Here is a 26,619-nt window from a genome sequence, read left to right on the forward strand (position 1 = left end):
TGGCAGCAGGTTCAGGACAAATGTCAGGAAGTTCTGTTTCACACAAAGAGTGGTGGGCGCTTGGAATGCTCTCCCGGAGGAGGTGGTGGCAGAAAATACTGTGCTGGGTTTCAAACGCAAGTTGGATGCACACCTTCTTGCAGATCATATTGAGGGATAGGGGAAATCCGGGTCTCCAAAAAGGAGCACCTAAATGGGCCTCCGCGTGTGCGGATCGCCGGACTAGATGGACCTTGGTCTGATCCGGTGAAGGCGTTTCTTATATTCTTATGTAGTTGCATGACCCAACTATCTGCCAGACAATTGTTCTTCCTCGCCAAATAAGTGCTCCAAGAACTATTCCACTGGATACTGCCCACTGTCGCATTCCAACTGCTTTCTAACGCAGAAGGTATGATCTTGTGCTTCCTTGCTTACCTGACTGTCTGATTGAATGAGGACAATTTGGTGTACAAGCCAATTTCTGAATGCCTACAGTGTTCCATATTAAATTATTTAAAATATTTAAATCCTGCACATCCTAAAATCTGTTTGGGTTACATAAAAATAAACAGCCCTTATTCCAGGAGGTAGATAGCTCAGGATAGGCAACATTAAATCTATCGATCGATCCTGGATGTGAGATCCATCTACATGAGCTCCCCAATCCAGGTTAGATGCATTCATCAGCAGCATTTTGTGTGGCAGGGGAATTTGGAATGGTATTCCCTTGGCCAAATTGCTACAAATGAACCACCGAAGACAGTGATGACATAGGCTAGGTTTCCTATGACTTGGGCCCATTGGGAAGCTAGATTCCATTGGATCATCTTCAAATGGACGCATGCCAGAGTGTAACAAACTGTTGAGGCTATGTAGCCTAAGAGTTTCAACATTTACTGAACTGATATTATCAGACTCAAACGAACCTGTAGCAGCACAGAAGACAGAGTTTCTATATGCGGTGTAGGGAGAAAAGAAGAATGAATAAGTAGTTCTGGCTTGAGCTAAGTCCTCTAGCAGGCTCCTATGAACTCCAATCATTGACTAGGTTCTAGATGAGACTTGGGGTAGTTGATGGCAAACCCTAGCAGCTCCAACACCCAAATGATTCTGCACATAGATTTTTTTGCATCCCTTCCTTTGATGTGCTCTTGACCAGCCAATTGACCAGGTAGAGAAAGAGGCATACCCCTAGTCTGCATAGATATGCAGCAACTACTGCTAAACATTTGTGAAGACCCTGGGAGCTGACAGGATAGAATCCCCATGTTTTCTTTGGGACCAAGTACATACAATACAATCCCTTCCCTTTTTTTCCCTGGGCTCAAATGGGAATGGGCTCGACCGCTTTGGTCTATAAAAGGGAAGATAATTCCTATATAAGCAATTCTAGGTGTGGAGAGCTTAGTCTTGGTACTCTCAGAGATCAATTTGGTGGGATAGTTTACAATTTTTTTTTTTTTTAATTCTTTATTCATTTTAAAACTTTCATCAAGTGTACAAAAATATACAATAAACAAAATTAATCTGAGCACTTGTTCATCTTATTATTATATCTTATAATTAGAAATATAACCCTCCCCCTCCCACCCTCAAATCCCTCTAATCATTATATTTTCACATATTGGAAACCCATCCCCCACCCAAACCTAAATCATACATAATTAATAGAAAATTAATAGAAAAATGGCATCAATCATGACAGAAGGACGTTAATGGCTCCCAAATTTTAATAGAATTTTTATAATTTCCATTCTGTAACACTATTGACCTTTCCATTCTATATATGTGGCATACTGAATTCTACCAAAAATTAAAATTGAGCCTACTATGATCTTTCCAGTTATTAGTAATATGTTGGATGGCAACTCCAGTCAAAATCAATAAAAGTTTGTTATTACTTGGATAGTTTACAATTGAAGAGTGCAGCCTATTTGGACTATTTTGAGACTTCAATGGTCGAAAATTACAAAGAGCTACATTTCTTGGGAAAAAAATTTCAGCCTTGCTCCTACCAATAAGCTGTCAAAATAGTTCTTGCTTCTGTCCAGTCAAAGCAAGAGATAAACTTTTAACTGGCTCAATAGTATACTCTGAATAAAAATATTTCTTTTGACAGCTTATCGGTAGGAGCGAGGCAGAATTTTTTTCCCAAGAAATGTAGCTCAGCATCCCTTAGCATGAAGAGGCAAAGAAAAAAATCATTCCTTATCCTCAGAGTATGACTGGACAATGTTTGACAAGAGTGACCATTTCCAAACTTATTGCACTTCTTCGAAGGGATTAACAAACAGATGGACAAAGGAGACCCCATTGACATCATATATCTAGATTTCCAAAAAGCCTTTGACAAGGTGCCCCATGAACGTTTATTCCGGAAACTGAAGAACCATGGGATGGAAGGAGACGTACATAGATGGATCAGAAACTGGTTGGAGGGTAGAAAACAAAGGGTAGGAGTGAAGGGCCACTACTCCGACTGGAGGAGGATCACGAGTGGTGTCCCACAGGGCTCGGTGCTCGGGCCGCTACTATTTAATATCTTCATAAATGATCTAGAAACAGGGACGAAGTGTGAGATAATAAAATTTGCGGACGACACTAAACTATTTAATGGAGCTCGGACTACAGAGGAATGCGAAGAATTGCAAAGGGACTTGAACAAACTAGAAGAATAGGCGACGAGATGGCAGATGAAGTTTAACGTTGAGAAATGTAAGGTATTACATGTGGGGAGCAGAAACTCGAGGTACAACTATACAATGGGAGGGATATTATTGAATAAGAATACCCAGGAAAGGGACTTGGGGGTATTGGTGGACATGACAATGAAGCCGATGGCACAGTGTGCAGCTGCCGCTAAGAGAGCGAATAGAATGCTTGGTATAATCAAAAAGGGTATTATAGCCAGGACGAAAGAGGTTATCCTGCCGTTGTATCGGGCAATGGTGCACCCGCATTTGGAGTACTGCGTCCAATATTGGTCGCCGTACCTTAAGAAGGATATGGCGTTAGTCGAGAGGGTTCAGAGGAGAGCGATGCGTCTGATAAAAGGTATGGAAAACCTGTCATATGCTGAGAGATTGGAGAAGCTGGGTCTCTGTTCCCTGGAGAAGAGGAGACTTAGAGGGGATATGATAGAGACTTATAAGATCATGAAGGGCATAGAGAGAGTAGAGAGGGACAGATTCTTCAAACTTTCAAATAATAAAAGAACAAGAGGGCACTCGGAAAAGTTGATAGGAGACAGATTCAAAACAAATACTAGGAAGTTCTTTTTTACCCAACGTGTGGTGGACACCTGGAATGCGCTTCCAGAGGACGTGATTGGGCACAGTACGGTACTGGGGTTCAAGAAAGGATTAGACAAATTCCTACTGGAAAAGAGGATAGAGGGGTATAGATAGAAGATTACTGCACAGGTCCTGGACCTGCTGGGCCACCGCGTGAGCGGACTGCTGGGTACGATGGACCTCGGGTCTGACCCAGCAGAGGCATTTCTTATGTTCTTATGATATGTCCCCAGTGTACGATGCAGCTCTGTAAGCCATAGGAACTGATGCCAGTGATACCAAAGTCAATGGACCAGACGTCTCAGTGACAAAAAGTAGAATGCACTGTGCACAATCTCTAATATTTCTTCTTGACATCTGCAAATAATTTATAAGGAGGATTATGGTTGGGTCCAGCACCAGGAACACTTTTTAAAACCACTGGAAGTTTCCTGGGATATAGTTGGGAAAATAGCAAAGACTTGCTGAAGATAAAAATACAACCTGACTGAGATACTTGAAGGCTTAAGAGGGTTTAGTGATCTGCAGCAAAAAAAAAAAACCCAACAAAAAACACAACCACACACACACCCCAAACCCCAAGATTTAAAAATGCCAAGAAATCTAACTGGTACACTAAGAAGGAAAGAAGGCAATGTCCCTGCGTAAACATTTAAATAACTGAACCACGCTAAACAAGCAAATCACGACAAAAACCCAGAGGAGATCAAGCAGATGTGACCTCTCTGCTCTGAAGAAAATGAGTGACTGATTGCTCCTGTACTGTAACTGGCAGGAAAGTGTGCATGCATGCATGGTTGGTCACTTCTAAAAATAGAATGCTGGGGAACGCTATTGGGACTCTGTCAGTGATGTCACAGATCAGTATGGATTCTTGATTTTGCTTTCTTGAGAAAGTTTGATATAAGTTATAGGCTTTTTATATTATAAAATATTCAATCATTTTACTCACTAATTCAATGAGTGACTCAATCTAAAACACCCCAGGGACTTTCAACATCTTTAACATTTGCAGAAGACAGTAAATGATATTCCAAATAGATTAAGTTACACTTTTACAATGCTTCACTTTGTAACAATATACAGAAAAGTTATTTTTTAAATTAAAAAATACTGAATTTTAACTTGAAAAAACAAAACACACACAAAAACTCACCATGAATGCATTTACCACAGTCAGATGATCACTTTTAGAATTCTTTGATAATTCTTTTCTCCTAGCATCTGCCACTTTTTCTTTGCCCTTTCAAAAATGCAAAGTTGTCTTAAAACATTATCACTTTACATTTATATTGAAACTTCATTTTATCGCCATTCTCAAAGATGTAAACATTCAATTTTTAAAGTTGCATACCTATAATGGGTGTTATCCATTGATTGTAGGATCCTACAGCCACAGAGATGGTGACATCTCCAAGGATGTCAGATGAGGAGTTACTAAAAAAAAAAAAAAAAACCAACAAAAAAACTTTGACAGCTCTAACAAAGCACTGCATGAACAGGGTCAGATGTGTCCTCAAACCACCAGCAATTATGAAATAGTCCAGTCCATTCCTGAAGAACACTTCAACCCAGGTTGGGTTGAGTGCGACTATATGGCTGTAAGATGTTGTCCATGGAGAAATCTATTATAGGTATGCAACTTTGTTTTGACAGCTAGAATTTGTTCAATCACACAGATGGTGACTCATTAGCTAATGGCTACAATAGATAGATATACACAGATATGCATATCTTAAACTATCTTTATTAATGTTGGCAAACCAAGCAATAAAGAGGAGAATAGTTTTAAGTGTTACAGAGAAAAATATACTGAGCACCATTTCTCCAAATTTATTATCAGAACCTGATAGTTGGTCTAAATAAACAGATGATGATCTAATTAAGCTGTGCCTTTGCTGCAGTCAAACATCTAAGGTTATAGCCTATGATTTCAGATGTCAATACACATTTATAGCACTAACAGCTGGGAAGTCTTTCAAAAACTGCACGTGCATACTTAATTACTTTAAAAACTGCAATGAATTATATTCTAGTTTAGCAATGTAAAACAGCAATTAGTATATTTGACACTTTACCAATGGAATGAAAAATGGATCTTTGAAGCTGAGGCTGGCTGCAATTGTGAGCACTGGATCTAAACAACAGAACAGGGCTCCAAAAAGAATCATTTTCCCAATGTGTGGCTCAACTGGCAATCGAGCCAAGTGGAAACCCAAGGGGGTTAATTGCTCCTGTCTATTTAGAGCATTCTGCAAGTAAAAGACACAACATCTTTTAAATTAAGGAAAACAGAAGTAACCATTTCCAAAAATATTTTGTCATTAAAATAAAAAGCAGGCTCTTATGTATCCCACAAACTACGTGATATCCAGCTCTGAAAACCATCTATGGGGTCTCCTTTTACTAAACAGTGATTAAGTGCTTACGCATGCTTACCTTGGGACATGTGCTGCTGTTCCACATTAAATTTGCTTATCTGCATGCGTACACTATGAGCTAAAAATTTTTCCCAAGGAAACATGTTTGGGGTGGAGAGTGGGCATCACACCACTAAGCGCATGAAGCACTGCCACATGCAAATTGATTAGTGTGGGGATACCGTGTGGGCCCATACTGTTTATATAATAGATGTATGTAAATAACCCGTATGTATGTATATACATATACATACACACATGTATGTATGTATATGTGTGTGTATATATGTATATGTGTGTGTATATATAGCACAGTTACTTACCGTAACAGGTGTTATCCAGGGACAGCAGGCATCGGTACGGACCACTTTAAGAACTTAAAAAGTTCTTGAATCCCTACCGCACATGCGCGAGTGCCTTTCCGCCCGCCGGAGGCGCGCAGTCCGACAGTTAAGGTAAGCCAGCCAAGAAGCCAACTCGGGGAGGAGGGAGGGATGTGAGAATATATGCCTGCTGTCCCTGGATAAAACCTGTTACGGTAAGTAACTGTGCTTTATCCCAGGACAAGCAGGCCTATATTCTCACAGATGGGTGACCTCCAAGCTAACAAAATGGGACGGTGGGGAGGTTGGCCATTAAGAAAATACATTTTGCAAACAGATTGGACAAAGTGCCCATCCTGTCTGGAAAGAACATCCAGACAATAGTGAGAAGTGAAGGTATGAACTGAGGACCAAGTGGCAGCCTTGCAGATTTCCTCAATTGAAGTAGATCTGAGGAAAGCAACAGACGCCGCCATAGCTCAAATCTTATGGGCTGTGACACGACTCTCCAGTGCTAGTCCGGTCTGAGCATAGCAGAACGAAATACAGGCAGCAAGCCAATTAGAAATTGTCTTCTTGGAAACAGGACGACCCAACTTATTCGGATCAAAAGAAAGAAAAAGTTGAGGAGATACTCTGTGAGGCTTTGTGCGCTCCAGATAGTAAGCCAAAGCCCGCTTACAGTCTAAAGTATGCAAAGCTTGTTCACCCAGGTAGAGAATGAGGTTTTGGAAAAAACACTGGAAGAACAATAGACTGATTAAGATGAAAGTCAGAGACAACTTTAGGAAGAAACTTAGGATGAGTACGGAGAACCACCTTATCATGATGAAAAACAGTAAAAGGTGGATCCGCTACCAGTGCATTTAGCTCACTGACCCTCCTGGCAGAGGTGAGAGCAATAAGAAAAACTACGTTCCAGGTAAGAAATTTAAGATGAGCAGTGTCCATTGGTTCAAACAGAGGCTTCGTCAAACTGGACAAAACTACATTAAGGTCCCAGACCACAGATGGAGGCTTGAGAGGTGGTTTCACATTAAAACGCCCCTTCATAAATCTGGATACCAGAGGATGAGCAGTAAGAGGTTTACCCTGTACTGGAGCATGATAAGCAGTAATAGCACTGAGATGAACTCTAATGGATGTGGATTTAAGACCAGAATCCGACAGAAAAAGAAGATAATCCAACACTGATTCCACTGCCAATGAAGTAGGATCATGATGATGGTGAAGTAAACACCAGGAAGAAAACCGAGTCTTTTGTTGATAACATTGTAGAGTGGTCGGTTTCCTAGACGCATCAATAATATCACGAACAGGTTGAGACAGAGGTAATTCAGAAGATCTCAAGCCGAGAGAAACCAAGCTGTCAGGTGCAGAGATTGCAGATTGGGATGTAGAAGGGACTGCTGATTCTGCGTGAGTAGAGAAGGAAACACTGGAAGTGGTATGGGTTCCCTGGAACTGAGTTGTAGAAGAAGGGAAAACCAATGTTGTCTGGGCCACCGTGGAGCAATGAGAATCATGGTGGCTGATTCTTGCTTGAGTTTGAACAGCGTTCTCAGCATGAGAGGAAAAGGAGGGAAGGCATGCAGAAACCGACCTGTCCAATCCAGAAGAAATGCATCCGCCGCCAGACGGAGAGGAGAGTAAAGTCAGGAGCAAACTGGGCAGCTGATGATTGTGAGAGGCTTCAAACAAGTCCACCTGTGGAGTGCCCCATTGAGTGAAAATTAACTGAAGAGTGACAGCATCGAGAGTCCATTCGTGAGGCTGAAGGATTCTGCTGAGATTGTCTGCTAGAGAATTCTTCTCCCCCTGAATGTAAACCGCTTTGAGGAACAGATTGCGAGCTGTCGCCCAAGTCCAAATCCTTTGAGCTTCTTGACACAAGAGAGACCCCGTACCTCCCTGTTTGTTGATGTAATACATTGCTACTTGATTGTCTGTGCAAAGGAGTAGTACCTGAGGGAAAAGGAGATGCTCAAAAGTCTTGAGAGTATAAAACTTCACTCTGAGCTCCAGAAAATTGATGTGAAATTTTCTCTCGTAAGCAGTCCAGGAACCTTGAGTTTGAAGATTGTCCATATGTGCCCCCCAGGCATAAGGGGAGGCATCTGTGGTGATGATTTTCTAATGAGGTGGTAAATGAGAAAGAAGACCTCTGGAAAGATTGGAGGATTTCTTCCACCAATGAAGAGATTGCAGAAGAGATGATGGAACTAATATGCGCTTCGAAAGACAATCCCTTGCTTGAGACCATTGAGACGCTAGAGTCCATTGAGGAGTACGCAGATGAAGCCTGGCCAGAGGTGTGACCTGGACCGTGGAAGCCGTATGCCCCAGAAGAACCATCATGTGCCTGGCTAAGATGTTCTGTAGAAGAAACAACTGTTGACATAGACGGATGAGGGTCTGAAGTTGATCTGGCGGAAGAAAAGCTCTCATCAACATAGTGTCCAGAATTGCTCCAATGAATTGAAGACGCTGTGTTGGGATTAGATGAGATTTGGGAAAATTGACCTCGAATCCCAGAAGCTGAAGAAAAGAGACGGGTTGAGCTGTCGCTTTGGCCACTCTTGGAGCTGAAGTCTCCTTGATTAACCAATCGTCTAGATAAGGAAAAACCTGGAGACCGTGCAACCGGAGACAAGCTGCTACCTCAATCAGGCATTTTGTGAAGACCCAGGGAGAGGAAGCCAACCCGAATGGAAGAACCTTGTACTGGTAATGTTGTTGACAAATCTGAAACCGCAAGTACCTTCGGGAGGCCAGATGCATAGGAATATGTGTGTGTGCCTCCTTGAGGTCTAGGGAGCATAACCAATCGTTGAGATTGAGATGAGGATACAGGAGAGCTAACGACAACATCCTGAATTTTTCTTTGACCAGAAAATTGTTGAGAGCTCTGAGATCCAGTATGGGTTTGAGTCCTCCCGTCTTCTTGGGAACCAAGAAGTAACGGGAATAAAATCCCTTCCCCTGTTGGTCGAAAGGAACTTCTTCGATGGCATTTAATTGAAGAAGAGATTGAACTTCCTGAAGAAGAACGGAGGACTGTACATGGTCCAAAACAGACTTTTTTGGAGGGCAGTCTGGAGGAAGACTTGAAATGAAGGTTGTAACCCTGACGAATGATGGTGAGAACCCAATGATCTGTAGTGATGAGTTCCCAACGATTGATGAACCACTGATGATGACCCTCTATGGGCTGAGGCAACGGATGAGAAATGGGAAGATTGGCTATGCTCCTCAAAAACAGGTAAAAATGGCTGTTGAGATTTAGGTGAAGCAGCTGGTTGTTTTTGCTGCTGCTGACAAGGTTGTTGCTGCTGAGACTGTCTCAGCCTCCTAGATTGAGATTGAGCCTGTTGAAGAGGTCTTGCAGCAAATCTACGTTGATAGGTATTCTGAGGCCTATAAGGACGTGAATGTGGAGGCTTTTTCTTGTTCTTAAGCAATGTGTCCCACCTGGTCTCATGTGCTGAAAGCTTCTGAGTTGTTGAATCCAAGGACTCCCCAAAAAGCTCATCTCCCAGACAAGGAACATTGGCCAAACGATCTTGATGGTTTACATCTAATTCAGACACACGAAGCCAAGTCAACCTTCTCATAGCAACAGACATGGCAGTAGCTCTGGAAGTAAGTTCAAATGTGTCAAACAGAGCGGACCAAGAATTTCCTTAATTGCAATAAAGAAGCAATATGTTTTTGAAAAATAGCAAGTTTTCTGTCAGGTAAATACTTTTGGAAAGCAGATACCTGCTGAATTAAATGCTTTAGATAAAATGAAAAATGAAAAGCATTGTTGCCAGATAGCAAGCGTAGAATTTTGGAATAAACGCTTGCCAAAGCAATCCATAGTCTTGCCCTCTCTGCCAGGAGGGACAGAAGCATACACACTGGCCCCTGAAGATTTTTTAAGGGTAGATTCCACCAATAAGGACTCATGAGGCAATTGTGGTTTATCAAAGCCAGGAACAGCAACTACTCTATAAAGATAATCCAACTTCCTGGGTGCTCCTGGGACAGTCAAAGGAGTTTCCAAATTTTTATAATAAGTTTCCCTAAGAATGTCATGTAGGGGAAGCTTGAGAAACTCCTTTGGAGGTTGATCAAAATCCAAAGCGTCTAAAAACGCTTTAGATTTCTTAGAGTCAGATTCAAGAGGAATAGAAAGTGCCTCTGACATCTCTCAAAAATTTAGTAAAAGAGGTCTGCTCAGGTTTTGAAGCAGGACCCTTAGAGGAATCATCCTCATCCGAGGAACCCTCTTTTCCAGACAAAATAGGTTCCTCAGAATCCTCCCACAAATCAAAATCCTTCAACAGAGGAACAGATGAAACCGGTATCGAGGGTTCAACATGTTTAGTTTTTCTAACAGACTTGCCTGACTTAAGCGACATCGACACCGACTCCGGTGACACCGCCGATCGATGTCGAGCAGAATCCAACACCGCACCAGAAGAAAGTCTACTTGGTGCCGAGGAATCCTTCTTCATCGGCGTCGGACTATGAAACCCTGCTCGCATCGATGCCGATCGAGACGATGACAAAGTTAATGCCGTTACCATGGGCTCAGACCGGACCGGCACCTAAGGAGCCAGTGTCGACATAACAGGAAGCAGCAATTGTAACTGCTCTCTTAATTGCTCTTTAACCACTGAAGCAATTGTGTCTTCGAGAGACTGCACCGCTACCGCTTGTTTCTTCACTGGTACCTTTGGTGCCACTCGACGCTCCGGAGATGAGGAAGCCGATGACGAGGCACTCACCTCTATTGGAGCGGAGCGTTTCTTGGGACATCTCGAGGTCGGCAGGACTTTACTCACTGCACTAGTGATCTGAGACCCTGAAATGGAAGGGGAAGGCTTCTTGGCCTACTCACTGACACCAACGGAGAATCCTGCGATGTCGAGTGCTGGGATGAAGACTTCGGCGTAAACTCCGCTACCCGGGTCGATGCCGAATCACCCTCCATGCCGGTACTGAATAATAATTGTTGTTGAAGCAGACGATTTTTTAATGTCCTTTTCTGTAAAGTGGAACAGCATGCGCAAGTCTCTGCCCGATGATCCGGCCCGAGGCACTGAAGACACCAACAATGAGGGTCCGTAATAGAAATCGGACAAGCGCAGCGTTCACACTTTTTAAAACCTGTCGATGAACGTGACATCGAGGAAAAAACAGCCTCAGCCAAATCAAAAGCCGAAGGCTGAGTCTGATAAAAAGCCCCGCCGGGCCGAGTTTGCGAAAGCGAAAACGTAAATTTTTTTTTTTTTACTAACAACAACTAAATAAAATAAAATAAGAAAAAACAACAAAGTATGATCAAAAAAGATCAAAAAAATGAAACCGTGCGAGCGAGAAGGCAGTTGAAAACGCACAAGTAAAAAGAGCCAACTGACTAGCTCCGCGGAAACTAAATAACTGTCAGACCGCGCGCATCCGGAGGGCGGGAAGGCACTCGCGCATGTGCGGTAGGGATTCAAGAACTTTTTAAGTTCTTAAAGTGGTCCGTACCAAGAGCTCCGTGGTGACGTCACCCATCTGTGAGAATATAGGCCTGCTTGTCCTGGGAGAGATATATAGATATACACACACACATACACACACACACATACACACATATATATATACATACATACATACACACACACATATATACATACATACACACACACACAGTAACAATGCCAACAGCAGTAAACAGCTAGAAGAATGATGGTTAATACCACCACCATATTGTCCGAAAACAACACAACTCTCTTATTCTGAAAACGACCTCCCCAAATCCACAATGCCACCCACACCGGGAACAATTCCAGCAAGGCAATATTGTTACCCCAATCGTGTGCACGTCACCACTCGGGCCAAGCGTGTGCACACCATTACCCACAAAAATATATGCCAAAACCATGTCCTCCCGATACATCAGTGAAAAACTGCAAATCTGCTGAAGACACAGATGGTTGTTGCCATATACAGACCCCATTAAATGATGCTAAAAAGGAAGCCCAGATCGCCAAATCAGCCTTTACTGCCCTGGTCAAACGCACTTTAAAATGCGGACGACCCAGACCAGTAGATAAAGCCAACCTACGTGAAAAAAACTCTTCCCATGGTTATAACTCTGGCAGCAAAGTTAAAATGTACAACCAACGACTGGATCTCCCGTAAACACAGTTTCTTTTTTTGACAAGCCACTCGTATTGCCTCCTGAAGGACAACCACTTTCTGCATAGGCAAAAGTGACTGCATTAACCTCGAATCGAGCTCTATACCCAGGAACACCAAACAAGTTGATGGTCCCTCTGTTTTATCTGTTTAGCACACTGCCTCTAGATTAAGCTTTTATGGATGGCTTAACACTGTACGCCACTTTGATAAATTCCCAATCATTGTGCAGTGGGCAAAACCTAATTTCAGAAAGAGCCCTGATGCATGACTCCTGGCTAGAAACTCTATGCAAGAAGGGAATATAAAATATGGGAACCTGGCCTGATTCCAATTTAACCTAAAGCTCATAGGTGCAAGAAAAAAAAATCCTTCTGAGCTACTAATCTCCCAAAAACTGATACTTTATGTTCCTCATTAATATCAATTACTGCAAGAAAACATTATAAATATGTTAATGTTTAAAATAACTCAAAATTTCAAGGAGTAAATCAATTCTTCTAAATAGCTCTATCCTGGATTTATTACAAACTTCACAATAGATAGTCAACACTTATAAATATTTTGTCTAAATAAATAAACCAACATGTGATATGTGCTATAGTTTGTAGAGAGGGCTCAGTGTCTGTATTTCCTGCAGCTGAGCCACTTAGAAAACATATTCAGGACCATCATATTATCTCTCTGTCCCTTATGATCATCTTGTGCTTATCAACCACCATGCATTAAGTGTAATAAACCAGCACTTATTTGATTCAGAAGCAAAGACGGACTATGTCCAGCTTCAATGAAAAGCAGCTCCGCAGGATTGAATAATAGTGAGAAACAAATTTCAGTGCTCTTCCTTGTAAGTGCTGGTTTATTACACTTAATGCATGGTGGTTGATAAGCACAAGGTGATCATAAGGGACGGAGAGATGATATGATGGTCCCGAATATGTTTTCTAAGCGGCTCAGCTGCAGGAAATTCGGACACTGAGCACTCTCTACAAAACTATAGCACATATCACATGTTGGTTTATTTATTTATTTAGACAAAATATTTACGAGAGTTGATTCTATCTATTATGAAGACTGTTTAAAATAATACATAAGTTACAAATGGTTTTCTAGCATAGGTAACAAATTTAAATTTACCAGTTCTATTAGGTGATTAATGGCCAATTCAATGGCTTCTTGGGATGGTGGATCCATTAATTTTCTTAAGAAATCAGCAATTCTACCAAGTTTTAAAATCTGAAAAAAAATGCAGTAAGTACAGTCAATGATGTATATAAAATAAAAGCAGTACACAAGCAGCATACATTACAGGGTCTTTGTCAGATTAGGTTCTTACCTTGATAATCTTCTTTCCAGTAGAAAAGCACACGAGTCCTGAACATGCGGGTAGTGCATCTTCACCCACGAGGGATGCAGAAGGTATCATTAGAGAATGACATGGGGACAAATTTTTCCCCATCCCCGCAAGTTTTGTTGCTGTCCCTGTCCCACTCCTGTAAGCTCAGCCTAAACCATACAAATCTCGAACACTTATGATTTTAAATGTTTGAGGCTTGTGTAGATGAGGACAAAGCTTGCAGGAATGGGTCAGGGACAGGGACAGGAAAAGAATTTGTGGGGATGGGACAATGAGTTCCCTCAGGGACAGGTGAAAAAAATAGTCCTCTTGTCATTCTCTAGGTATCATTCCAATCATTTTCTAGGTGTCATTCTCTAAGTATCCCTGAAAGAGGAGAAATAAATAAGGAGGGGTATGGGGAAACTCCCCGATAACATATTTTTGATCTGCTCTGCAAGAAAACTCAACTCATTAAGAAATGCAACATAGCATTAACAAGGCGGAATGAGTGCAACCAGAACTAACATTTGTTTGGCTTTGACTGTCAAGAGCAAATCCACTCCTGTCTCTCTGAAGCTGTATCTTCCTATTGCTTTGTCTTGCTTGAGTGACATTAGATGAGCCTCTGCAGAAACATACCTGTCTGAGGCTAAAAAGCAGGTTACACTAAAAAACGATATGGCAGAACCTAATCTTCTGTTCCAGTGCACAAAGCACGAGTCCTGAATCTGTGGGACATATCAAAATAGTCCCTCGAGCCCAGGGTGGAATAGAAGGGAAAAATTATGTTCTTACCTGTTAATTTTCTTTCCCTTAGACGCAGCAGATGAATCCAGAGACCAATGGGATAGTTCACATCTACCAGCAGGCGGAGATAGAGAAACTGATTAACAGGTGGTCCTATTGGCTGGCACTCCTCCTGTCTCACCAGTATAGCTCCTTGCCCAAGCACACGTAACCAGCAATAGGCATAGCATGTAAAAAACTTCTTTCCCATAACAAATCTCAAAATGCAATAATACAGAAAACAACCTGCCATTATAACAAACTGCGAAAGTTGCAAAAGAAAAAACCGAGAGACAATATCCAGAAAGGGTGGGGCTCTGGATTCATCTGCTGCGTCTAAGGGAAAGAAAATTAACAGGTAAGAACATAATTTTTCCTTCCCTAGCAACAGCAGCAGATGAATCCAGAGACCAATGGGATGTAGCAAAGCAATCCTCAATCTTGGTGGGAAGCAAACGCTGTCTCCGCAACAACCGAAGCACAAAACGCCCCTATCGCATGCGCCCCCACATCCAAGCAGAAATGGGGAGAGAAAGCACGCTCGGAAGACCAATTAGCCGCGAGACAAATCTCCTCCAAGGAAAAAAACCTCTGGGCCGAGCCCAAGAAGTAGCTATCGCTCCAGCGGAATGGTCATGAAGTTCTTTCGCCAACCGCTTCCCTGCCAGCAAGCAAGCATAAAGAATGTCCTCCTGGACCCATTGAGCGATGGAAGCTTCGGACGCCACCAAACGTTTGAGGCGTCCCTTGAAGAATGCAAAAAGGAGATATAAACAACTAAAAGTCGTAAGAAACCAAGCTCACAGAGAACGCTACGTACATATCAAAAAATGCAGTGAATAAAAGCACTGCTCCCAATTTCCCCTCCCAGGAAGAAGGAAGGAAAAGCGAGCATGACATAAAAGAAAGGATGACACCCCCCTAGAATGAAATAATGGTACCATCCGAACTGATACCCCATATTTCGGAAATCAGAAATAGGAATCCCCGTTGAACAAGGCCTGCAACATAGAAAACTGCAGAGCTGAAGCCATGGCCACAAGAAACCCCATGTTCAACGGCACAGCCCTTTAGAGTCCCAAAAGACAAGGATGAAATGAAGCCTTCGGTATACTGAGAAGAAGTACGTGAAGATTGTACTCCAAACCGGGCTTTCTAAGAGGCGCATGAATATACCGCACTCTGTTTAGGACCTGAACTACATGAAGCTGAGAAGTAAGCGAAGAGCAATATACCTAGCCCTTGTAACAAGCTAAGAATGGCACTAGAAGCTGAAGGGAATTGAACGCTAAGCCCTCGGCAATACACCTGTGCCAAAAAGGAACTCTGGAGTGGTTCAAACATTAAGAAGCACCCAAGAAAGGAAAAACCTCCAAAAGGAAGCAGAAGCCACAGGAGAAGACGTCCGTAGCACCTGGATAAGAGAAGAAACAACCTGCTTCGCATAATCCTTACACGTCAGCCAAGATTTTTCAAAAAACTAGGTCGTAATACTAAAGTAGTACAAATATTCATGTTGAACGGACCCTAGGCGAGCAAAGCCGGAGATACCAGGAAACTTCTTAGTCCGGCTGTTGAAAGACTCATCAAATCCGCAAAGTAAGGATGGCGCCGCCAATCCAGAGATTCTACAAATACTGTGCCCGGAAAGCGAGCTCGAGGTGGCAAATCCAAGCCATCGGAAAACACTGAAAAAGAGAAGGCAGAAGCGAGAAAGGAGCCATGCAGCTACCCCCTCTAACTCCCACTCCCTGGGCCCGCCGAAGAAGCTAGGAAGCTTAGAATTGAGAGACGAGGCCATGAGGTCTAGGTCAAGCAGATCTCACTTCCATAAAAAGAGCTAGAACACTTGAGCCACAAATCTCCATATCCAGGATGCAGAAGATTACACTATTACTAACATGCACACTTTCCAGAGCGTACACAGCGCTGTACACTGCAGCATACAAGAAATGGGCCATGCTCAGATTCCGCGGAGAGAAAGTCTATCCAAACTCTTATCCTGATCCATAAAAGGATCTGCCAACAGAAGACGAAGATGAGAGTCCACCCATTGAAGCAGAACAACTTCACCTGCCAATGAGTACAACACTTACTGCCCAAGCAGTAGAGAAATACCCCCATCCTAATACTGACCAAAAGGACCCTCAGCGGCAATCCAGAAGAATGATCTGAAGTTCCAGAAAGGTAGCCTGACCCTGCTCAAGAGCAGAAGAATGAACAAGTACTGAGTCGCCTCTGAAGACCAGACTCCAGGAGCTGAGGATGGAAGCCACGGAGCCCCCCAACCCGACAGCCCGGGATGGTCGGTGGTCATGAGATAGTCCAGCAAAGACCGAGGCATGCCTTGAAAAGAGAAATCGCGCGGAGCCACCAAATCATACAGAGTGATGCAGGAGGAGCATACCAAATAATTGGTGCCCTGAGATACCGGGAACCACCGGAACAAAAGTGACTGCTGTAGCGTAAGAAGGGGAAAGCAAGCCGAAGTCCCCAGTGGAGTCAGCAATATGGATCCCAGAAACTGTACAGAATCCCATACTCTTGGTCATGGTAAGCGAAGAAGAATACCAATCTGAGACCGAGACCCCACGCCCAAGTCTCCGGAAAGAAACACACGTCTCTCCTATATGAATAAAAACATCACCCCGATATACCTATAAATTGTACAGGAGAAAAGAGTGCTGTGCAAATTCAAAGATGCACGTGTAAAGAACTGAGGAAAAGATATCACCCTTTTCATGTCAGTCAAATGGCCCGACTGGAAGTCGTCCGAATCAAGCAGGCAGTCAAGAAGAAATTAGATGAATCGCCTGGTAGCGCCAAAACGGTACCACCGCCCACATCACCTAAAACGTTCGTGAAGCCTTGGGTAGGCAAAATGGCATGTGCCAAAACCGAAAGCGCCACTCCAAGAGAGGCAGGCAAACCAAGTGCCGATTCGGAGTCCATAGAGAAAATGTAAATATACTCCCAGGTTGTCTGCAGAAATGTGTAACCCCGAGAAACTAATTCAGCAGAATGGGATCCAGCCTGCCCAATGCCCCCTATCTCGGGCACCATGCGGTAAGTGGAACAACGTCCCTTAGTTCCTGAAGAACTACAAGAACCGTCCTGAGGACCAGTAACACTGAAAAGGGAAACACAAAACATAGAGACTCCAAGAATGAACTGGAAAACCTGAGGAGAATGCAAAGATGCAAGCATCCTGAAAAATCTTCACAGCCCTCTGACCTGACATTATAGTGTCTTCTCCCTCATGAGAAAGCCTGAAGAGTCATTGGAAGAAGTCAAGATCCCCTCAGAATGAAGTGCAGAAGGTCAGGGAATGGCAGAATAAGACTGTAGGATCTGCAAGAAGATTCTCCTAGAAAAAATCAAGGTTCACAATGTAAAGAGGAATATACTGGAACCATGAAAACAGTACTAACCCCATGCAACATGAGCGAAATACGTATGTCCTTTAAAGTGAATACGTACTAGACTCAATCAAGATGCTGCATCTACCGCCCCGTGGAAAACAACAGCATCCTTACAGGTATCAGACAAAGCTCACATCGTTAATGAGAGCTTCAGGGATGAGGCTAACAGCCACATAGTGCGTGATCCTCCATGGGTTTGATAGAATAGGTAACTGGCTCCTGGTTAAAAGGAGCTGTACAGCCTTTTCTGTCTGGTGCCATGAGAAAATGGTGACAGGAGAAACCAGCGTGATAAGCATGGAAATCTGAAGTCCAGGCCCCCTCAGAAATAGAGAAAGAGTCCTGGCCGCAGGAACATGCGCAGTGTCATTATGCCCATAGAGACAGCCCGAACTTGGAAACTGCTTGTACTACCTTTAGGCATAAATATCCTGTGCCACTACTAGACACATGCAGCTCAGCACAGAGGCCCAAACAAGGACAGTTACCAATAGACAAAGGCTCAATCTGCAGGGACCCCAAGAGAGACAATGAGATACCTGTGTGAAATACAGGGCACAATCTTACTGCTGATCTCACTGTGCCGTGAGTTGCCGTATGTCGCCCCAGTCTGGAGACAAACCGAGACTGGGTGACCTAGTACAGGTCAGAGTCTCTCTGGTAAACCCCTTGAGTGCTAACCCCAGAGTCCGATTAAACAAGCAGCTTCCTTCAAGGGAGTACAGCAGGAACACAGACATAGACATATAAAGCTGCCCAAGCTTGTCCCAAAGCTAGTGAAACACATACAACTTGTCTGAACCGAAAAGGAGAGAAGCCCCGGCATACCCTGACCAAAGTCAGCTGGAAACAAACTACCGGAACGCTGCAGCTCTCCCGCCATCGCCGGAGACCCGTGCGCACGCCTGATTCTCGCTGACACGTGGCCGCTGCATCAACGCTCCTAGAAACATAGTCGGATTCGAGCCCCGCAAAATTTACCCTGCCGCGGCTTGCATAGAAAGAAAATCAGACTCGGGGAATAACCAGAAGAACGGCCCACAGCGCCGGAAAAAACATATCCCATCTCATGCGCGCTGCTATAAACCGGCACCTGCACAATCAGCTGCACATGGCCGTGACAAACACTGATGAAAGAGAGCCTCAGAATAAACAGGACTACTGCTGCACTGAAACCCAACAAAGAGAACAAGTACGAGCATGAAATCGCATCGCTACTGCTGCGCTGTAACCAACAAGGAAACAAAGCGCGTGCATGCAAAGGGCGGGAAGTCCCGGCTCCCTCCATGGATTTCTAGTCATAAAACTTAGCCTCAATAAAATATCCATACCTTAAATGTATGATGACCGAACCCACAGTACTAAGACTCCCAAACAGAACCTGAAGTTCAAACAACTGTAAAAGCCAGACATACTCACAGCTTGTTGTTAGGGCTGGTTGAAGCCAGTTTGCAGCAAAAGCATGGCAGAATGTAACAACTGTGGTCTCTCTTTTTTTTTTTTTTTTTTTACAGAGAAGGGAAAGAAGAAAAAATTTAAGACCCAGTCAGACCCTCTAGCAATGGAGGGAGGGTGAGGCAGGGACAAGGGGGGGCCCAAGTGTAACCTCTAAAGCCGGCACCGTTCAGCCGGACACCCCTGTCTCACTGAAGAGAAAATCTCAACAGGAGAAATAGCATTGCCAGCTCACTGAAGAGAAACCTCGACAGGAGACACAGAATGGCAGTCTCACTGAAGAGAAATCTCAACAGGAGAAAATAAAGTTCCAGCCACAGCCAGAATTCAGAAGCTAGTTGAATAGCGACCTTTTCCTGCTGGGAGATAGAGATTACTGATGAGACAGGAGGAGTGCCAGCCAATAGGACCACCTGTTAATCAGTTTCTCTATCTCCGCCTGCTGGTAGATGTGAGCTATCCCATTGGTCTCTGGATTCATCTGCTGCTGTTGCTAGGGAAAGCCTGCTGCAAGCACCACAGACCCAAAAGTGAAATCCTTTTGTGCTGCTACATACCCTCTGTAAAACTTAGTAAATGTGTGTAGCATGGATCACGCAGCTTTCTTACAAGTCTCAGGCAAAACTACCCTGGACTTCACCCATGAGGAAGCCATACTTCTGGTGTGATACGCTTTCAAAGAAATTGGTGGGTGTTTACCTCATCCTACATAAGCAAAGAAAATAGCCTCCAGTTTTAACAGCGCACTCTTGGTGCCTCCTTGCCTTTTGATATAAGCCACTGCTGAGGCATTGTCTGAGAACATTCTGACCACTTTCCCTTCTAGGGTCTCTTGGAAAGTCTGTAATGCCATTCAAATGGCTCTCAGCGCCAATCTATTGATAAGACCATGTTTTCTGGTAAGGCAGATGCTCCTCGCAATGACCTCCCCAGCCGTAAAGACTGGCATATGTAGTCAGGATCACTCACGTTGTTATGTGTAGAGGCAATCCTTTTGACAGTGTCTCCGGCTTTAGTCACCATCACAAATGTTGATGGGCTTCCCCTGTCCACGCCAAAGGAATATGAATGGAGTCTGTCTGTGATGACCAGTGCTTCCACAGTGATTTCTGGAGAGGTCGGAGATGAGCTTTTGCCCATGGTGCCACCTCTATTGTCGCCACCATAGAACCCAATTACTTTAGATAATGCCATGACATTGGAACTGGAATTGCCAGATCATCTAAAATCTGCATCTCGGCTTTTGTTTGCGAGCCTCCAGAAGAAAGACATGGCCCTCTGCCGTGCTGAATACAATCCCCAAACACTCTAGGAATTTCGAGGGATCCAGATGACTTTATTGAAAATTGATAATCTAGGCCAGTACCTGCAAGAGTAGGACTACTTACTTCATTGCCCTGTGGCCCTCTGCCTGGGAAGCAGCCCTTTTGAACCAGTTTCTAGATATGGATGAACCTGAATCCTGACTCTGCACAAATGTGCTGCTGCTACTACCATTACCTTGGTAAATGTGCAAGGCACAGTTGCTAGTCCAAATGGGAGCGCTGAGAACTGAAAATATTGCTAATGTTAATGGTGTCTTATATACTGTTCATTGAAAGATTGAGTTGCAAATTAAAAGATTTGCACACAGATCTTTATAGAATAGTGCTTGGTGAGATGCATGTGCAAATACAAAATACTACTAATTAACCCCAATAAGTGTAAGCACCCAATTATTGGTGCTAGTTGGCTTGATGGCCAATTCAGATGCTCAAACATCTCAGAATAGCATGCCAATTTTGTACACATAAATTTGCTTGCCATTTTTAGAGTTTGGGGATTATGTTGTTCTACAGGTTAGAACAAAGACATCAGGGCTCAACTGAAACTCTGTTTGACGGTTTTTGTCTACAACATGCAGGGCAGATATATAATTTGATAAAATTGGTAAGCCAGACAACATTCAGGAGCTTGTTTCTAAGCCACTTTAGTGCATGTTAACTGCTGTATTAATTGCTAACATTTATTTTTTATCTTTATTCATTTTCATATCTTACATCAAGTGTAAAATAATTATCACAAAAAATTTTAACAAATCACTTGACAATCTTACTTATAACACGGTGCCTTAGCAGTTAGTTTACCGATACAGAAATGACCATGCATCAATGGAAAAGAGGGCATGGACTTTGCCTTACACTTCTCCCTCCGAATCCGTGGTTTCAGCATCTGCGGATTCATTTTTCGGGCTATTTTTAAGCCCTCTTAGACCCTCCCATGAGCTCCCATCGTCGTCTCGAGAGACTAAGGGGGCTCACGGCAGCCATTTCCTATGAGTGATCTGCATGGGGCAGGAGCGTAGGAAGATCGCTCCTGCCCTGAAAATCCGCTAGACCACCAGGTATGGCTTAAGGGATGCCGGGGGGGTGTGGGTCAGAGCCGGCCTGAATATTATTTGCGTTTTTTTTTAATATTCGCGGGCCGGCTCTACCCCTAACCCTTGTGGATATGGCGGGAGAAGTGTATAGTTAATATTTGAGATACCCACCACAATAAGTGTAGCTAACTGCATCATGTTATCCTCAATGCAGTTAAAACACATTAAACAAATTTTCCTCTGAAATGGGAAACTACTGCAAATATCCCTAAAAGTTAACATATAAGTTTTATGTTAAATTCTGGTACTTATTGCAAATTAGAAAATGGCCCCATGGTGAACAGCATTTCTAGATCCTCATTAAACATTTACCTTAATTTGTAAACACAGTTCTTCCAAAGGTGTTCTCACAATTTCTGGTAACTGATAGTCATCCAGTAGACTATCTCTGAGACCATTAAATAGATGATAGCAGTGACCAGGTTGAACTCTGCAAAGTAAAGTTTAAATCAAAGTTTAAATGCATTTAATTTTCCTAAAGGAGTTTAATATCATCAGTATAGTACACAAGAATAGTTTTACTGGGTCAGACCAATGGTCCATCTAGCCCAGTAGCCCATCCTCACGGTGGCCAATTTAGGTCACTAATACCTTGCAAAAACCCAAATAGTAGCAACATTCCATGCTACCGATCCAGGGTAAGCAGTGGCTTCCCCCATGTCTGTCTCAATAGCAGACTATGGACTTTTCCTCTAGGAACTTTTCCAAACCTTTTTTAAAAGCAGCTACATTAACCACTTTTACCACATCTTTGGCAATGCATTCCAGAACTATTCTCCGAGTGAAAAAAATATTTCATCCTATTGGTTTTAAAAATACTTCCCTGTAACTTCGAGTGTCCCCTAGTTTTTGTAATTTTTGACGGCGTTTAAAAAAAAAAAAAAAATCAATCCACTTGTACTCATTCGACACCACTCAGGGGTTATCAACCAAGCCAGACATGTTTTCAGGATATCCACAATGAATATGTATTAGATAAATTTGTATCCAGTGCTTCTTATTGTATGCAAATCTATTTCATGCATATTCATTATGACTATCCTGAAAACCTGACTGGCTATGTCAGGGGTCTCCAAAGTACCTCCTCAAGGGCCGAATCCAGTCAGGTTTTTGGGATTTCCCCAATGAATATGCATTGAAAGCAGTACATGCACATAGATCTCATGCATATTCATTGGGGAAATCCCAAAAACCTGACTGGATTTGGCCCTCGAGGAGGGACTTTGGAGACCTCTGGGCTACATCCTGTGGGCTGGGCTGAGAACCCATTTTACAACAAATTGTCAACAATTTTAAGAAGAAAAAGAATATATGCAAATTTTGAGAAATTAATTAATAATTGCTTCCTATTATTTTATTTACTATAACTTTCTTACAAAGAACCTTTAGATACTTTGATTGATTTTAGATTCATTCTATCACTACTGCTGCTCTGCTAACTCTTCTCTGTACCTCTGTTCAACCAGTTTCCTCTTTTCGTAATGTGAAAGTCATTTTAGACTCATCTTACATTTGTTCCTCTAGTTTAGTGTATCTCAAACTGTGTGCCTCCTGAGATTCCAAGTGTGCTGCGGCACACCGAGGAGGAAGAGAGGTGCCTGCCAGCTGACTTCCCTATGCAATACAGTACCAGCACTGCCCGATTCACCGAAGGCCTGCATGTTTCCCCCCTTCTCTCTAATGTCCTCCAGCTTCCTCTCTGGCCTCCCGATCTCACCTTTAAAGCTAATTACAGCAGCCTGCAGAGGATTGCCGGTAGGCAAAGTGATTTTATTAACAATATAGTGATTGAAATGTGTCAGTTTTGAGATTATATATCGGCTGTGTATATTGTGTGTATATGAAAAATGAATGAAAAAAAATTGCATTACAATTAGTAAAGGGGATGGGATCTGGGGCAAAGCTTGGGTGGGCCTAGGGAGGTCTGTGGTTGGGGTACTCAGTTGATATTTGTTAGACTTAGGGGGACTTAGCTTGAAGTAGTTGAGAAACACTGCTGTAGGCAATCAGTTGGCACCAGTGCCTCCCCTCCTCTCCGGCCCTCTACCCTGCTGGCATGCCCTACTGGCGTCTCAGGGCCCATCTGGAGGGCCTCTGCACATGCGCAGACGTCAATGTGATATCATGCATATGTGTGATGTCATCACGGCGACGGCCGCGCACTTCTGGGTGCCTCAAGCCATGGTCACTATCTTTAGTGTGTCCCAACTCGAGAAAGTTTGAGAGACACTGCTCTAGTTTCAAATCTATGCAGAGTTGGTTTCTACATCCTTCATTAGCTTTATTCAGTCAGACAGTATATCAGCCATGCCATCTTTCTTTATTTATCTTATCATTACTTATTTTCACATTAGATTATTGCAATATAGTCTATCTGGGATGCTCTTGTTACATTATCAAGAAACTGCAGTCCCTACAGAATAGAACTGTGAGCCTCTTGTATCCTGCTCATAAATTCGATTATGCCTCCCTTTTCTTACATTGCCACCACTAGTTGCCCACAGAAAGCAGTTACAAAAAGTAACAAGTGTTATCCGGAGACAGCAGGCAGATATTCTCACAAGTGAGTGATGTCATCCAAGGAGCCCTGGCACGAACAGTGAAAAAATGCACCAGCACTTTAAGAATTCAAAGCTTTAATACTGCCCACACTGCACATGCATGAGTGCCTTCCCACCCGACACTGGTCAGAAGCATAATACCAGAGGACCAGCAAGAATCAACATAGACTCAGAATAGAATCTTGTGTGTGGCAGAAAAGCACACCACGATACTTCCTAGAGAAATATAGAAGCATAATTGCAGAAAAAAGTCAAACAGACCAACCACTCTGCTCCTCTGCAGCAGCCCTTAACTCTTCTCTTAGTAAAAGCAAGAAAATACTCTTCAAGACCATTAAGAAATGGTTGTAGCAGAAGATCACATAAGGTCATCACCCCTGATGTTATGAATAACATGTAGTACGACATAGCAAAGAATGGTCTGAAATTTGGCAGCTAAGATTTAATGCTAAGAAATGCAAGGTCATGCATTTGGGCTGCAAAAAACCCTGAGGGAACGAAATGCAGCTGAAACCCTGAAAAGCCCTGCTGAGCCCCTTGCAAAAGTCTAACAGCCTGCATTCAAGCCCCTGCAACCCAGTAAGTGAGCAAAGCTTCTAGGGGACTGAACCCCGAGCTACACGAAGGTTTCTGTAGTCTGGCTAACAGATACCACAGCTGCAGACCTCAGTCTGCTTCTCCTTCACACAGGCAGAGCTTTCCCTTCTGATCTGTGGAGCTATGAGCACCGAGTACCACCAAAAACCGCAAAAACCGCAAAAAATGCACAAAGCAGATCAGAAAGACCCCTTCTGGCTCACATGCACAAGGAAAAACTGAAGGAGGCAGCACAGCCCTCTCGGGAAAGAGGATGAGTTGAAAAGCTGAAGTGGATTCCTTCTGCACAGCTCAAGAGCATGGGGAGAATACCTTACAGAATGACATACCTATAGCATTAGAAAATCTAACTTAGATTTTTCTAAGCTTATCTTTCTTGGCACCATTAGAAGACAACCACCGCTTGTATGATTGATGATAGAGAATGACACGGTGACAAAATTCATCACCGTTCCCGTCCCCGCGGATAACCATGGGAAACCATCTTCATGACATTCTTTAAGGAGAGAGGGAAGAATCAGAGTATAATTGGGCACAACCACTGACCCGCAAGCTTTGCTTTGAAGAATGCTGGTGTAGAAGGATTGAGATTGAAATAGACACTAAAAAATGACATGGGATTATTTCCCATGGTTATCCGCGGGGATGGGAACGGTGATGAATTTTGTCACCATGTCATGTCGATATCCTGCTTGCTGATGGAGAAATTTTCCTTTTCTAGGCAGTTTTATCTTGCCTCTTTGTACTTCCAATTCAACTGGAATCAGGGCTTGGGATCTGCCACCATGCACTGTCATCTGCAACTACTCATGGGCTGTTCTCCTAATTTACATCCCTTCTTTAGCATGGCAGTGATTAAATACTGGATGAATCCAGAGCCATAATTTGTGAGCTCTTATTCTTGTTTCATTTTTATTTTACATTTCATCACCGATCTAGTGAAATTTTTCCAAGCTCTTAGTTAGCATGATTTTAATCACATCATGTCTACATATATCACAAAAGGCCAAACAAGATGTTCAAACATTAACACAGTTGTCTAAATAATCCAGTTTTTGAAGAAACACCGAGTCAATCCTAGCTCGTTGGCTTCCTCTTCTCATGCATTTAGGTACTTATCCTACAACAAACAATAAAATTGTGGGTTCAAAATCTGGGACTGGTCAAGTCTTTCCAGCAAGTGGCTCACTTAACAGCTAGCTCTGTATTGATTTTTTGAGACACATATTCTTCTATGTCTTTATGGACATTCTGAAAACGTCTGAAGCAGTAACTCTTAAATATAAGTAAACTAAAAATGAACTATTCCCAAAAGGTTTTATTCTTACCTTCCCGCTCGTCCTTTCCTTTGCTTTGCATTGGCATGGCTGACCCACTCTGCTTGCATTGTGCTGATGCTGTTCTGAGTGTCATAGTGGGTTTCTTTTATTTTCCCTCCATCTATAACGTGTACTACATCATCTATAGTAATGCTAAAACAATAATAAAATATAAATTGCACCAGCCTGTGTGAATTCATTCTGTAGTAAGTAAATTGCCTTCATATAAAAGAGTAGACCTTTTTTAAAATCTTGAAACCATGAAATATTTGTGCTCCTCAAATGAATGCCACTGTTTTACAGCTTCTAACAGGGAAAACTATTTAGGTATTTACATAGCACTCTAATCTACCCTTCACAACAAATTCATTACAGTACAGATACAATGGAACCCCATTTCATACAACTAAGTGGGTAAAAGAAGCAATGGGATATCATGACTGCCAGAGTCCCTTAATACTGGTTAACTGCCAGTCACAAAAATGGCTAACATGAGCACTATGTCAGTTTCTAAGGTGAAACAAGG

General features: G+C 42.9%; 1 protein-coding gene across 1 annotated transcript in view; it reads right to left on the bottom strand.

Annotated features, from left to right (window-relative positions):
* Positions 1 to 26,619, bottom strand: part of DHX36 (DEAH-box helicase 36) — a 145,072-nt gene that overhangs the window by 31,092 nt on the left and 87,361 nt on the right. The window contains exons 15-19 of the mRNA XM_033958607.1: positions 26,103 to 26,246; positions 21,929 to 22,046; positions 13,333 to 13,431; positions 5,354 to 5,527; positions 4,432 to 4,518 (exon numbers count right to left, since the gene is read on the bottom strand). Coding sequence (XP_033814498.1) covers positions 4,432 to 4,518; positions 5,354 to 5,527; positions 13,333 to 13,431; positions 21,929 to 22,046; positions 26,103 to 26,246 — 622 coding nt within the window. The remainder of the gene's footprint in view (positions 1 to 4,431; positions 4,519 to 5,353; positions 5,528 to 13,332; positions 13,432 to 21,928; positions 22,047 to 26,102; positions 26,247 to 26,619) is intronic.

The sequence above is a fragment of the Geotrypetes seraphini genome, chromosome 9, assembly GCF_902459505.1.
Source record: "Geotrypetes seraphini chromosome 9, aGeoSer1.1, whole genome shotgun sequence".
Lineage (NCBI taxonomy): Eukaryota > Metazoa > Chordata > Amphibia > Gymnophiona > Dermophiidae > Geotrypetes > Geotrypetes seraphini.